The sequence below is a fragment of the Myotis lucifugus genome, unplaced genomic scaffold, assembly GCF_000147115.1.
Source record: "Myotis lucifugus unplaced genomic scaffold, Myoluc2.0 scaffold_242, whole genome shotgun sequence".
Taxonomy (NCBI): domain Eukaryota; kingdom Metazoa; phylum Chordata; class Mammalia; order Chiroptera; family Vespertilionidae; genus Myotis; species Myotis lucifugus.
The window spans coordinates 722621-738683 of record NW_005871290.1 but is presented as its reverse complement, the minus strand read 5'-3'; the positions used below and the strand labels follow the sequence as shown (position 1 = coordinate 738683).

Here is a 16063-nt window from a genome sequence, read left to right as displayed (position 1 = left end):
TTTTAAGGTAAATATATATTTCTTCATGAAATGTTACTGTTGTTTGGATGATATATTTCTATCAAATAATCCAAAATCTTAGTGACTTAAAATAACCATCTATTTTCTCTCATGATTCTGTGTTGATTGGGTTCAGTTAGTCTATTCTACTCGAGATGATGTTGCCTGATTCTGCAGTTATCTGGGCCTCCACAAGGCTGGAATATTCAAAATGGTTCTCTCAGCGAGCTGGCCATTAGGGCTATCTGTCATCTGAGATCTTAGCCAAGGGTTTTAGAGCACTGTGGTTCTCTTTTCCTGGACTCTCCTTGTGGCTTGGACATCCCACCAAGTGGTGGCTGAGGTTTCAAGGTAAAGGAGTTCAAGAAGAGGGATCTCAAAGAGGACAGGTGTTCAACACAATGATTCATCAGCCTCTGCTTCTATCGCACTTGATAAAATTGCATTGGCCCATGCCAGTGACCTTTAAGGTGGAGTGAAGCTTCTCAAAGACATGACACTAAGAGGCCAGCTTCATTATGAAGGAGCCCTCAAAATAACAATTTACAATTGTGTTTATATTTTAAAAGTAATTTTTCATCCTGAAATCAGATAAATATTCATGCATATTTGTCAATCACTTGGCAAATAATATAAAATGCTCATCTCCTTTAACTCTGTTTTTTCTCAGAAGACACAGAGGTCATGTAACCTGAATCCATTCTCAGCCTTGGCTAAGCCAGTCCCACAGGTCTGATTTGCCACCATCACACTTTGTCAGGTGGCACTGCCATTGTAGGCCCCTAGGTGGGTGAAAATAGGAGCACCAAAAGACACTATGGTCTACTGACTACAACACAGAGTGAGCAATTTCTAAGACCACTCCAGCTAGGCCCAGAGAAACAGAAGAGCCATGCAGACCTGCAGTGTTGCAAAAGTGGGGTCCATTGAACAAGTTATTTAGAAAATGATAGACTTTCTTGCATTTATGTTTTGTCAAGCCAACTCTCTTCTAAGATAATTCTAATAATTAATTTTTTAGGGTAGATAATCATATGTTTGAAATGGAAATAATTTTCTCTCCACATTTTAGTTTATTGCATATAGTTTTTTTGGAAAAAACACTAAGTAATTGTAGTTCATATAATATATTTACCAAAATTTACAATTTCTGGCCATAAAATAAACCTCAATAAATTTCAAAAGCTTGAAGTTTCACAGAGCATGTTCTCTGATCACAGGAGAATTGACCTAGAAATAAATAACAAACTTTTTTTTCAAATGCTCAACAATTTGAAATTAGGCAATACCCTTGTAAATAGAACGTGGCTCCAACTAGAAAATATTTTTAATTGTGTAGTAATGAAGATATGATATATCAAATTCTGTGGAATGTAGCTAAAAATTCTTACAAACAAATATATAGATTTAAGTTCGTTTATTTAACAAATTAAAAATCTGAAAGCAAAAATTTTAGCTTCAATCTCAAGAAATTATAATTACACTAAAAATAAAACAACAAATACAAGAGTGAAATAATAATGATAACATATCAATGAAATAGAAAAAATGCAATAGAGAGGATTTAAGAGAAGCCTGAGTTGTTTACTATGAATATTTGCAATAAAATTTATAAACTACTCACAAGGTTATCAAGAAAAAGATAAAAAGTAACTATAAAGAAATAAAAAAGCAAACTTCACTGTATATTATGCAGATTATATAAAGAGAGAATTTATAAATGTTTATACCATTATTTGAATTGTTAGCTGAAATGAACAAATTTATAGAAAAATATAATTTTATAAATATTATATTAGAAGAAACAATAGAAAAAATAATGCTGACTAAACTCTCTCATGAGAATAGATGCAAACATACAAAAGAAAAATTAGCAAATCAAACCTAGATAGAAATAAAAAGGAGTATATCTCAATAAATTTGAGTTTATTCTACAAATACAAGATTAATTCAAATAGAAAAGTTAATCAGCATAACTCAACATAGTAATAAACATATGAATAAGTGCAAAAGTAATGATAAAATGAAATACCCATTGCCAGGCCATCATAGCTAAGTGGTTGAGTGCTGATCAATGAACCAGGAGATCACAGTTCTATTCTAGGTCAGGGCACATGCTGGGGTTCCTGGCTCGATTCCCAGTGTGGGTGTGCAGGAGGCCAGGAGGAAGTCAATAAATGATTTTCTTTTATCACTGACAGAGTTTCTATCCTTCTCTCTTCCTGTCTGAAATCAATAAAAATATATTAAAAAACTAAATACCCATTATAATAAAAACTCTCACCAAATTTGGAAGTAAAATTAATACAAAAATTGATAGTCAAGTTGATAGTCAAATATTGAAATACTAGAGGCCTGGTGCATGAAATTTGTGCATGGGTAGGGTCCCTAGGCTGGGCCGGCAATCAGGGCCAATCAGGGCCTCCCTTCCCCGGCTGCCAGCTGCCAGCTGAGGCCTTCCTTCGTTCCGCGCTGCCCCCTGGTGGTCAGCGCATGTCATAGTGAGCGATTGAACTCCTGGTCTTCTGGTGGAACTCCCAAGAGCACATTTTGCATATTAAGTTTATATATAGATAGGTGATAGATGATAGATAGATAGATAGATAGATAGATAGATATAGAGATAGAGATAGAGATATATAGATATATAGATATTATTTTGAAGTTTTTATTAGATTGAGAACAAAGTTCCTGTCAATACAATTGTTCTTCAACAGTTTAATAGAGTAATTAACTATTGGTAAGGCAATAAAGGGAAAGAAAATAAGACTTGCAAAGGAATGAACAAAACTGTCAATATTCAAGCTTAGATGATAAATATCTAATGATAATCTAAACAAAATCTAAGCAGAAACTATTTGAGTTAATGAGTGAATTAATAAGGTTGCTATATACTCAGTCAATATATAAAATTAAGTGTATTTCTACATGTAAGCAATAAATAACAAAATTAATGTATAAAATTACCATTGAAATAAGTTTAAAATATCTAGCAATAAATACTAAAGAGAAAATAAAACATTATTGAGAAAAGCTTAAAAAGTTTTAAATAAATGGAAGGGAATGCCATTATTATGGATTAGAAGATTGAAAATTATAAGAAGGTGAATTCTACTCTAAATTGACTATAGGTATAATGCAGTCCTTATTAAATTATAAACACTTGTGGATTGTGATTGTTGGTATATACATTGAAAATGTGATCCTATGATTTAAATAAAAATAAAGAGTCCTAAAATCCAAGAAAACCTTAAAGAAGAAATAGATATTAAGAATCATTATAAAGTCACTTTGATAATCTCATGATACCTATTATGATGTCAGTTTACAGGAAAAATAAATTATTTTATTTTCACTCATAATTCACAAATAATTTATTAAAATCAATTCAAATATAGATTGCATAATTATTTTACTAGAAATCTAAAGACTGCTCTTTCAGTTATTTTATTTTTCTTTTACTTTTTCTTTGCTTCCTTACTTGTTTTTGTTTAATAGGAAAACCTACCTGGCTAATTTCTGTGTTGTTAATGTGCTTTCTAGCTGAAAATTAGCTGTATAAATTTAGAAAAATGGATATTTTCAATTATATTTGCTATCAAAATAATGCTTTTATATTTAAAACAATTTCCCTTTAAATATTTTAAGATTGATTCTTATCCTTAAACTTTAGAAATGACCATGTTTGAAAATGAAAGGTACCTGAAAAACTTCAATAGTGATTTTCAATGAGAAACTAACTTTTGTTCTCTAACTGCTGTGTGCCTTCAGCAAGTGTTCACTTTGCAGCCAATTTTAGCCACAGTGTATATACGGTGCTTCTCTTGCTTGAGGTCTATAAACTTTAATAGAGTTCCTGATGCAGAGCTCATACTCTGACCATGAAGGCCAAGGTGAAACATAGGAAACAGAGCCTAAATATAAAAGGCAGCCCCTGCCTTTCCTTTTTCTTTTTAATGAACAGGAAACCAGAGACCCACTTCCCTAAATGCTTAGAACTAAATCTTGTCAAACACCAGAAATGACAGTGACAGAGTTCACTATTAGTAATTGTTTGAAAAATGCTTATACATCTGTGAATCCTTCCCTAAGCTAAAACAAACAAACAAATATTTGTTTCATTTTGGGGGTAGCAATCTTGTATATCTCCAGGCTGAGAGGTGAATTTATAAAACTCTGAATACAGGAAAATCAATTTAAAGTTATTAATGTGAAAAAAGTATAATTATTAGCAGATAATTTTGAATTTATGGGATTACTTTTTAAATATCAGGGAAAGAGCTTTTGTTTGGGAGGAGAGAAGGTTGTACTTGGTTTTTGTTTTGTTTTGGTTTGTTTGTTTATAACAATATATAAATTTAAATATAATCAACATTGCCAGTTATTAATTATAAAAGATTGTATTACACATGTAAAGTATATTACCTACCACTAATGAGAGGTACATCTAATTCAAAGATTTAGATTTTATAAAAGAAAGCACTAGATTTTTAAAATTCTCTTCAGGAATGTGTGTAAAATATAAAAGAAATGATATCTATTTCTAAACATAGGATATTATCTTTAAAGTGTATCGAACACCCTAGTGTGTTCTTATTTTATCCTGGAATATGAGTATTTGAGATTTTTTTTGATATTTGAATTTCACTTGAAGATTCATAAGCTTTCAGAAATTCATTTATTATTAGTGTAATACTGTTAGCTGTTTTCTCAGTTCTTCTGCTTTTTTGCAAAGTGATAAATGAAGTCTGCTTTGTAGACAAGCTGCTGGAAAGAATTCTATAGTGCTGAATAAAAATTAATTGAGGACTAAAATATGACTTCAGAAAAAGCAGTTTAAGTGAATTGATTGTGACAAAAGCCAGATTGGATTCTATTGAACAATGAATAAAATAAAAGAATGTTCACTGTTCACTGAAATTAAAGTATATTATACATTCTTACTTTTAAAGTTATATCTACAACAATAATTTCCTGACAAACAAAAAGTAAACAATGCAATTTATTCCCTTATACTCATTACCCAGTTTCAACAACCACCACCAATCTGTCATTCCTGTTTTATTCATTCACCTTCACTGTCCTTTCCTTTTTCATTGGCGTTATTTTAAATAAATTCTTCAAGATGTCGTTTTTGCTGAATATATTTCTGATTTCACCCCAGAAACAAGCGAATAAAATAATCAGAGCTTTATATTTCAACATAATCACAATGTCATTATCACAACTAATAGAAACTTCAATAATGTCTTATTAAACTCTGATGCCCCAAATTAAAATTTCCAAAATGTCTCAAACATCTTTTAATAGTTGGTCTGTTTAAATTGAGATCCAAATAAGGCCCACTCATTTTGTTATGTTTTTAAATCACATTGAATTTATTCACAGTTACTTCTTATTTATTTATTATTACTGTTGTTGTTTTTTAATTGAAAAACTCAGTTATCCTGTGTATATTCTACTTTATAGATTGTACTATTTGACTCCTTGTGGTGTCTTTTCTTCTCTACTTATTTTGGTCCTCATTAAAAATATATTTATAAATGTCAAAATATGATATAAATTTAAATATTGTAAAGAAGGTTATGATGGCATAGTTTGTGTCTGTGTTTGTGTATCTATATATGTCTGTGTCTCTTTGTGATGGTTGCATTTTTTAATTGCTGCATATAAAATTGCATTTTTATTTGCTAGACAACCTGTGCTTTAAGGTGGTCCTGATTTGCAAGCATTCAACCAGTCTCTCATTTTATAGGCTGTCCCAACTTCTTCAACCAAGGAGTGTAATTGCATGTAATATCTTGAGTAACATGAATATTCTCTATAAAATATAAATTACAGATCCTTGGAGTCTTTCCAATCATTTGTTATAACAACCTTCTTTATTTCTAATAAACTATAGGTGAGTTTTTTTGGCTTGTTTTTTGTGTTTGTTTCTTTGTTTTAAGAGTTTGTGGGTTGACGCCCTGACCAGTTTGGCTCAGTGGCTAGAGAGCGTAGGCCTGTAGACTAAAGAGTCCCAGGTTCGATTCCGGTCAAGGGCATGTACCTTGGTTGCCGGCACATCCCCAGTAGGGGGTGTGCAGGAGGCAGCTGATCGATGTTTCTCTCTCATTGATGTTTCTAACTCTCTATCCCTCTCCCTTCCTGTGAAAAATCAATAAAATATATATTTTTAAAAAAAGAGTTTGTGGGTTGAAAGTTTCAATTAGTGAAAAACAAGATTGAAGCAGAAAGACAGAGTATATTTACTGTGTTTGTAAACAAAAACAAAAAACAAAACAAAAACTCATTCAGTCCCCACCCCTTATCTTATTGCTGACACTGTTAAGGCTTGCTCAGTGACATGGGCTGTGAAACAATTCACAACTAAGAAAAAAGATGCAGAGAGGAAATTTATTTTCTTTTCCAAGGGAGTAAAGGGCCAAGTATTGCTAGTCAATACAGGGCAGAGAACAAAGGGAGTTTGCGTTGTTCAGTAGTTGCTAAGCAACAAGGAAGGGAGGGGAATGGTGTTGAAACTGAGCAGACACCAGAAGGGTTGTCTTGGAAAGTTACTGTTTGTTTATTTTCCAGGAGACAGTCCAGCAGATATTCTAAGGAGGTGTCTTATCAGTATTTTTTCCAAATCTGTAAAACAAGCTTAGACCAAAAGTTATAAAGAGTTCAAAAGGGAAATCTGTTTGAAGGGGAGAGGGAAAGGAAGGAGAGGATGGGGAGCAAATTATTCTGAAGCTGTTAAAACAGCAGGGAGGAGTTGGATGGAAGAATGTAGCCTTGAGAGTAGCTTATTTTATCCTTTAGTTTGAACAGAGGAGTCAACAATCTTGGAGTTTATGACCAGGTGCTTCTCATAAGTTGTGCAAGGCCACAGCAATGAAAAAGAAAGGCCTATTTGCTGTCCTTACAGATATTATTACAGATGTTGCCATTTTTACCCTATTTGCCCACCTCCACCCAGCTTCCACCCCCCCACACCTTTGTATTTACTCTGCTGAGTTTTTACTTCTTACTAGCTTTCTTGTCCCTGTATCTGAACCTATAGTGGCAAATTAAAGGCAAAGAGGTGGTTTAAGAATTCATTTTATTTTTGCTGAAGTAAAGCTCATTAACTAAACCATTCTTCAGATTTTTGTTACCCTAAAATATAAAATATCTGTATTTACTGTATGGTAATCAAACTTTCTGAAAATTAGATTAATTTTGGTTTAAATTAAGCAATAATAATTTATATTCCCTATTTCATTCTTTTGATTTACCAATGTCTCCCTTATGGAAAATCCTGAGTTATGTCACTAAAATATAGTTCTGTTCATGCTGTAATTATTTTCCCAAGTTTCAAAGGCTCCCTATTTTCCTATTGAGAAAACACAAAACACCTTCTTACTCTGGGAATCAAACATTCATAAGTTGATCACAAAACACCTTGCCCTGGTTGGTGTGGCTCAGTTGGTTGAGCATCCTCTTGTGCACCCAGAGGTCACTGGTTAGATTCCTGGTCAGGGCACATGCCCAGGTTGTGGGCTGGATCACTAGTAAGGGCTGTGCAGGGGGCAGCTGATCATGTTTCTTTCACATTGCTGTCTCTCCCTCTCTTTCTTTAACCCCTTTACCCCCTCTCTCAAATCAATAAAAACATATTTAAAAAAAAAAAACAACAAGAAAACACGCACCTTTTTTGGCACTCTACTCTTTCATACATTCATAAGCTTAGCCATACTGCACACCCACTTTCCTGGAAGCTGTTTATGCATTTTTATTAACACGTCAGTACTTTTACACAACTTTTTATATATAGCAAACTTAGGCTAGACTTTCAGACCTGATTTAATGGATACTTTAATAGTGAAGTATTGCATACTTCTCTCAGATTTTTAACAATTACTTCTGTTTCTTTACCATAACACTGCTTATGCTGTGGTAAATAGTTATTTGCATATCTGACTTCCTCAAGAAAATAAACTATTTTCATACTCATTTTGTTAGATGACTGTGCAGCTATATAAATAAGAGTCTAGGTATATGTTTTAAATACCTTAAAGTTTAGAGAGCCAGACATTGTGGATATTAGCTCTTGAACACCTGCTCAAAAAAATTAGCTTTTAGGAAAAAAACAAAATCACAATTTTGTTTTTCATGGCTTTCTTTTGTGTGGGCATCATCCATATAGTAAAAGTTGAATATGTTAGAATATGTCCTATTATCTTTATATTTTAGATATGATCCCAAAACAGACACATGGACCACCGTGGCTCCCTTGAGTATGCCCAGAGATGCTGTTGGAGTTTGTCTCCTTGGTGACAGATTATATGCTGTTGGTGGCTACGATGGGCAGACATACCTCAACACCATGGAATCCTATGATCCACAAACTAATGAGTGGACACAGGTAAGGTTTTGCCAGCATACTTTACTTCAAATATAAGAATGAATTTCATTTACTTTCTTTGGAGGAGAAGGATACATACAGTAATCTACCTTCTCAAATTACTCTGAACCCAAAGTGATTGATTTAATCTATTGTGTTCATTTTGTAAAGTTCATTAAATTACATGTTGTTGTGCACTTTTCTCTAATGTACTCTATACTTTAATAAAATTTATATTAAAAAGTGACATTCATGTTTCCACTTTATTATAAATAATTATAGGAACTGAATGATAATTAGCTAAAGCAAAAATACATGTAGAATATATTGATTCACAAAACCCTAACTTCAGAATATTTGATTTTAGAGATAACTGTTATAAAGAGGGTGGAAGCCTACAGAAATCAACTTTCTGCCTCCCATTTCTGCTTGACTATGTTAGGTCTATTGTTACCTGTTGCAGAGACATTTTCCATGGGTGGAAACTCCAAGTAGCAATACTCAGCCATAAAAGATAAAATAAAAGAACTATTTGATTGATAAAAAACAAACAGCAAAGGGCTCTGAATGGTCTGTCATGTATAAAACATTCATCCCTGGATAATCACTTTGGCCCAAAAGATGGAGTGAAATGGTTGGCTGATCTTAGGTGAGGGGTTATCCTTGAATATACACTGTAGTTAGAGACTCAGCTCCCATTTTAGTAATATAGCTAAAGAATTTGTGCTGGTGTGTATGAGTGTTGGGGGGAAATGAGACTAGAGCAACTTAATTATAGTAAAAAATACCCTGTGCTTTATAACTACTATGTCATTGCTTGTAATGATGAAAATGGATATAATATTCTCAGACCGGTGTCCTTATATTCAATTTCTCCTTTCTTCCCCTTATTTCTTTTCCAATATCTTTATTATCTCACTCCTTTATCAGAAATCTAAAAGCAAAATACTGTACAAACAAACAAACAAACCTTTTCCATTAATGGGTGAGGTGAAATTCCAAAGCCTTATTTAGTTGAAGCAGAACAATAACTTCATCTCTCATCTTTCTGGGTGAAAGGTTTTATTTTTTGGTCACAGAAATTGACTAAAATTTATCTGAAAAACATGAATAATGCTTGAAGTAAATTTCTTTTAAAAATATCTACTTTTAGAGATACATCACTCCCTTGATTTTCCCAGTTTAGAAATATTTTCACACACAGTATTTAGATAGGCTGCATTTAAGTACAAACCCAAATTCATAGCAAACAGGCTAAGGTACCTGGCTATGAATCTCACTCCTCTCTATGAGAAAACTCTTTGACTCCAATGAGGATATATGAAATTCACTAAGGAGGAAGAAAGAAGGTAGAATGAAGGAAAGAAGGGGAAGTATTTGAAGAAATAGGTATCATCATTTCTGTAAATTTTACTTTAATTTGTGAGAGAAGAAGCATTCCTTCTCCAAAAAGAAGAAAATATTGAAATGTTAATCATTATTGCACTAAAATATTAGAGGATATACTTTAAATTCTTATCTTTCAGAGAACCTAGTGTTTACCCAGGGAATATTGCATGAATTCAGGATTGTTGATTTGCTAAGGAAATGTACCAGTTCAATGGTATACATTTATTTATTTATTTATTTATTTATTTATTTATTTATTTATTTAAAATATATTTTATTGATTTCAGAGAGGAAGGGAGAGGGAGAGAGAGTTAGAAACATCAATGATGAGAGAGAATAATTGATTGGCTTCCTCCTACACTCCTCCAACTGGGGATCGAGCCCACAACTGGGGCATGTGCCTTTGACCGGAATCAAACCTGGGACCCTTGAGTCCATAGGCAAAGGCTCTATCCACTGAGCAAAACCGGCTAGGGCCAATGGTATATATTTTAAGTTTGCCACTTTTACAAATGAACAGTAAGTAAAGGAAGTTAATTGGCATATAAATTAGATAGTATATCTTTTATTATATACTAGAGCAATGGTTCTCAACCTGTGGGTCGCAACCCCTTTGGGGGTCAAATGACCCTTTCTCAGGGGTCACCTAAGACCATCGGAAAACACATATATAATTACATAATGTTTTTGTGATTAATCACTATGCTTTAATTATGTTCAGTTTGTAACAATGAAAATACATCCTGCATATCGGATATTTACATTATGATTCATAACAGTAGCAAAATTACAGTTATGAAGTAGCAATGAAAATAATTTCATGGTCGGGGGTCACCACAACATGAGAAACTGTATTAAATGGTTGCAGCATTAGGAAGGTTGAGAACCACTGTACTAGAGCAGTGATGGCGAACCTATGACACGCGTGTCAGAGGTGACACGCGAACTCATTTTTTTGGTTGATTTTTCTTTGTTAAATAGCATTTAAATATGTAAAATAAATATCAAAAATATAAATCTTTGTTTTACTATGGTTGCAAATATCAAAAAAATTCTATATGTGACACGGCACCAGAGTTAAGTTAGGGTTTTTCAAAATGCTGACGTGACCAGCTCAAAAGGTTTGCCATCACTGGTACTAGCGGCTCAGTGCATAAAATTTGTGCACTCGGGGGGGGGGGGTGTCCATCAGCCCAGCCTGTGCCCTCTTGCAGTCCGGGAGCCCTTAAGGGATGTCAGTTGGATATCATTAGCACTGCCGAGGAGGTGGAAGAGGCTCCCACCACTGCGGCTGCACTCACCAGCCATGATCTGGGCTTCTGGCTGAGCAGCACTGCCCCTGTGGGAGCGCACTGATCACCAGGGGCAGTTCTTGCATTGAGCATCTCCCCCAGGTGGTCAGTGCATGTCATAGCAACCGGTCGTTCCACCGTTTGGTAGATTTACATATTAGCCTTTTATTATATAGGACTAGAGACCCAATGCACAAAAGTTGTGCAAGAGTAGGCCTTCCTTTCTCCGGCTGCTGACACTAGCTTCCCTCTGGCACCAGGGACCGAGGCTTCCCTTGTAGGCCCAGCTTCATCTGGAAGGTGTTCCGGGAAAACATCCAGAAGGACATCTGGTCTAATTAGAATATTATGCTTTTATTATTATAAATAAATAATAATAAGCCATTATGCTTATCATTCTTTTAAAATTGAAATAAAAATAATATATGTAGTAATAATATTTAAAAGCCTCCTAAAAGACCACTTTCCCTCATCTGTATTTTATAACACTCTTTTGGATCATATAATATCTTACAAATAGCAAAGTGGCATTTAAAATATTTTATAATAATTTTATTTAATATAATAAACATTCACATTAAAGCTCTTAAATTTTTAAAAATTTGCATTCATATCATTTTATTATTTGTATTTTAAGACTCTTGAAGGACCATCAGCAGACCCACATGAAAACCCTTTGAAAATTTTCAAGATTTCAGGCCACTAGAAAAAAATGCTGTATTTGCTAACTAAATAATTCCTATTACTTTCCCTTCACTTAGCCCATAAATGTATAAAATTGTTTATCCCATTTATTATTGGTACCCCTCAATGGATAGGTATTAAAATAAACAAGCAAACTATATTTAAAAATTCAAGAATATATATTTTGAAAACTCAAGATAGCTTCTGGAAATAATGGAAATACATTGGGAACAATTGCCAGATTCATATTACTTAGTTTTACAGAGAATGCATGCATGCACATAGGTGTGTTTTAAATAAATTTGATTTTGTCATTTAATATTAAGTTTATTTCTTTCATTTGACTTGAAAAACAATATGTGTATTTTAAGACAAATTAAAAAGTAAAAAGTGAGTTTTACTGTTTGTCTGGATAAAATCACCCTTCCATGTTTTCTCTAGTTACATGGTCAGAGTATTGTTATGCTGAATCCACCTGCAGCTGTAAAGAAACAAAGATAGTGTAGCATTTTACTGCCATGTCTCCAAGGACGAGCAGAGTGGCTGGCATGGAGTCAGAGATATGGGAATGTTTCTTATATAAATTGAGAATGATTGCTGCAAGTCAGTTTGCTTTTTATGAATTGGTTTACTTCAGATATATAAGATATTGTGAATAGCTGGTGAAATATCTATACCCTCAGCTGTTTGTTTGTTTGTTTGTTTGTTTTCTAATTGGTTCTGTGGTCAACTTTTCCAGTTATCATCTAAAATTGAAAGGTATATCCCTGGAGAGATAGCAGGGCAGATTTCAAATAAATAGATAAATTTGGGCCAAGGTAGAAAAGGGGTAAAGCTCTCTTGAATATTTAAAATGTATATATGTAGAATATATCAAATGCTTAAAATACCATGATAAATTCTGTGGTTAGGGAATTACTTAGCACTATGATAGAACTTAAGTGTGTAGGATACAGAAATCTTCCTTCAGAAAATGATATGTAGAATGAAGGCTGACAGATGAAAAATAGTTCACCAAATGAAAATATGGGGAGTGGTTTAAGGAACAGAATTTGTGAAGAGCCACAGGAAGGAGAACATGTGGCATGTTACATTGAGCAAGAAATGAATTGGTGAGCAATACGTTTGGAGAGATAAACAGGGTCTGTGTGATCTAGGGATAGAAACCATGTCATAGAAGTTTGACTTTACAGTAATACTGAAGACAGGTTAATAGAGAATTTTAAGCATGAAAAGTAAATAATCAGAATTGAGTTTTAAAAGGGTTGCATTTGACAGGATGTAGAAAAAAATGGAGAAAGCAAGATTAGTGTTAGAGAAATATGTTAGGAAGATATTTTACTAATCCACTTTAGGGTGGAAAAATTCCCCTTCTCTTCCAGTTCCTTTGGCTTATCTAATAATTAAATTAACATAAACAGATTAAAGGAGTGAACAAATGCAATATTTATTTACAGGGATCCCATAAATATGAGACTCAGAGAAGTGACCAAAGCAGAAAGCTTTTTTACTGTTTAGTCACAAAAACAATAAATCTGTGAAGAATTGACAAGACAAAGGGATTTGGTCTTGGGCTAGTAAATTGATGAAGAAGTAACAAGGTTTGTTTATACAGACTTTGGGGGCCTAAATTCTCTATCTCTGGTGATAAGAATATTTTCTACCCTCCTGGTACAAGGTGGGCACCATGAACATGGGAGTTTTATCTTCCTGATTTCAGGGTGACAAAGGAGTGTCCCTCCTACACCGCTAATCTCTCAAGTGGCTTTAATTTAAATTAAACAATCGTAAAAGTGAAATATCTTGGGGTGGCATATTCCGCTCCTTTTTATACTCAGGTTAAAATGGTAACCTGAATTAGGGTGAAGGCCATGGAAATGAGTGTAAATAAGTTGGTCATAGTTGAGCATTCAGATGTAAGGTTGAGTGAGATACAATTAAGGGACACAGATATGCTCCAGGTTTTTCTTTTGAGCAGAGTGGTGTCATTCACTGAGAAAGAAAACACACTAGGAATAGCTCATTTAAAAAAAATAAAAATAAATCAGAGATTCATTTTTTTATACACACAAATATGCCTGTATAGAAACATAGATGTAGATGTCAGTATAAAATGAAGCTATTCACTTTGTCTAAAAACTATGCACACTTTTCTCAGCATTAAAAGAACATCAGAGGATATTTGGAAAACTCAAAAAATATGACTACCCAGTACTTATCCCTTTCCTATGTAGTGGTGGGACTTGAGCACATCTATTTTGTAAGAGTTCTTCAGATGACTCTGATGTCAAACAAGAACCAAAAATCATTGGAAACAAAAGAGAGATAATGGAAAGTGTGTGCACCTTGGAGTCAGGTGCACTTTAATTTGTATACATTGATGTTTTGGGTTTACATATTGTCTCTGGACATTCCATTCACACACCTGGCATACGAAGATAACAACGCATGATGAGATTATGCAGGTGATTGTGGTGACCTATAAAAATTATTCTTAACACAATATACTATCAATAAATTCGCATGCCCCTTTTCTCATTTTGAGCAGTTAACTATATTAAAGACAAGAAATGTTACATAAAAATGTATTTTAAAAAAATAATGTATTAAATGAAAAGAATGTAAAATGCCATATGGGAATTTTTTTTAACCTACAAAGGGGTGGCAAGAATAAATAAATACACTTAAAGAACTAGTAGATAATGGTGGTAATTTTCATATTTAGAGAGTAAGACTATGTCCTTTCTCAATCAATAAGATAATGTTTGTGATCTGAGGTTATTATGCTCTTAGCTATTTTTTTCTTACATTTTATTCTTTTTCTTTTCAGGTTGAAATAATATCTAGCAATTTCTAGTCCTCTTTGATATTTTTAAGTACATAAATTATTCTTAGAAAACTGTAATAAAAATCACTGATATCAAAAAGCTCAAATTATCACAATCTTGGCTTACATCCATAGAATAAATTTTTATTACAACTTTTAAAAGTTAATGTTTTTAATATATTTCTAGCCAATTTCATATTCATGATTATTTTTAAAAATCTCAATTCTCATCTCAATGACCATCATAAGGTTTAATTCTTAAAATAAACCCTATACCAGTTGTAATTTGGCCTATTTATGACAAAATATTAAAGTCACTGCATTGTATGTCTAGGTTTAGGATGAATGAATAACACATTGAATTCAGTATAATATCAAGGGAAATAACTTCAAAATGATTTCAATAAGTATAATAGCTATTTCATCTAAAATGTATTCTAACCTATCACTATAAAATATCTTTACAAATATGTCCATGCAAGCTCCAGAATAAATCTTTGCTGGAAACTTCTAAAGCAGTTTTATTTCACTAGAAGTTATAAAATATTTTATTATTTTATTAAAAATCACATATTTTAAGAATTTTAATATATAAATTATTTCTCTTTTATGAATGCCATTTTCATCATTTACATTTTTGTTGTACTACTTGTAGCTAAATTGGAAAATATAAAAATTATTTAGATTTCAATGCAGATAAGTGTCTTAAATATATTAGAATTTGTATGTTTTTCAAAAAAGTAATTTCTTAAATTGTGTTTAATTGTTTCAACAGATGGCTTCCTTGAATATTGGGAGAGCAGGTGCCTGTGTAGTAGTCATCAAGCAACCTTGACTTATTTTTATTTGGAGAGATTTTATTTGCTGGAGTAGTTATTTTTATATCAGAGGGCAAGAATAAGAATTTCCTGAGATGTGAACTCTTCAAAAACAAGGATTTCTGCAGATTCACCTACTGATGTCAATTGAGGTAGAAGATCAAACAGAATTCTAGAAAACAAACTGCTATGGGAACAACATCTGGCCATGTATTAGCTCAGGAATGGTCATTGGTAATTTGTTTTGTATTGTAGCATACAATAGCTGGAGTTACCAAAGGCTTGTTTTTCTTGAGCAATTAAAAGGAGAAACCAATATGTGTGACATGGATAATTTCATTATTTATAATTGCTTGATAGTATCTGACAATATTCAAGAGGTTGCCCAGTGTAGAAGACATGATATTTCCATCTGACAGAATCTGATTGGTTTACTGTTCTCCTAATCAGATATGGTCAGACCAGGAGGCAGAATTATGTTTTATAAAAACAAACATGTGTCTTCCTCATTTTCCTAACCTAACCTACAAGGATAATTAGAGAAACAGATTCATGCTTGGCTCAGACATTCAGAAGACAAACTGTCCTGCTAATCAAAGCTGCATATGATGGTTGGTTTTTATTGCAACTGTATTAGTGACTTTAAGCTGGCAGACAAAAAGGATTGTTTCATTAGGCTATCACA

General features: G+C 33.0%; 1 protein-coding gene across 1 annotated transcript in view; it reads left to right on the top strand.

The window, feature by feature from the left end:
* Positions 1 to 15395, top strand: part of KLHL1 (kelch like family member 1) — a 357641-nt gene extending 342246 nt beyond the window's left edge. The window contains exons 10-11 of the mRNA XM_006098589.3: positions 8218 to 8389; positions 15336 to 15395. Of these exons, the coding sequence (XP_006098651.1) occupies positions 8218 to 8389; positions 15336 to 15395 (232 nt within the window). The remainder of the gene's footprint in view (positions 1 to 8217; positions 8390 to 15335) is intronic.
* The last annotated feature ends 668 nt before the right edge of the window (positions 15396 to 16063 follow it).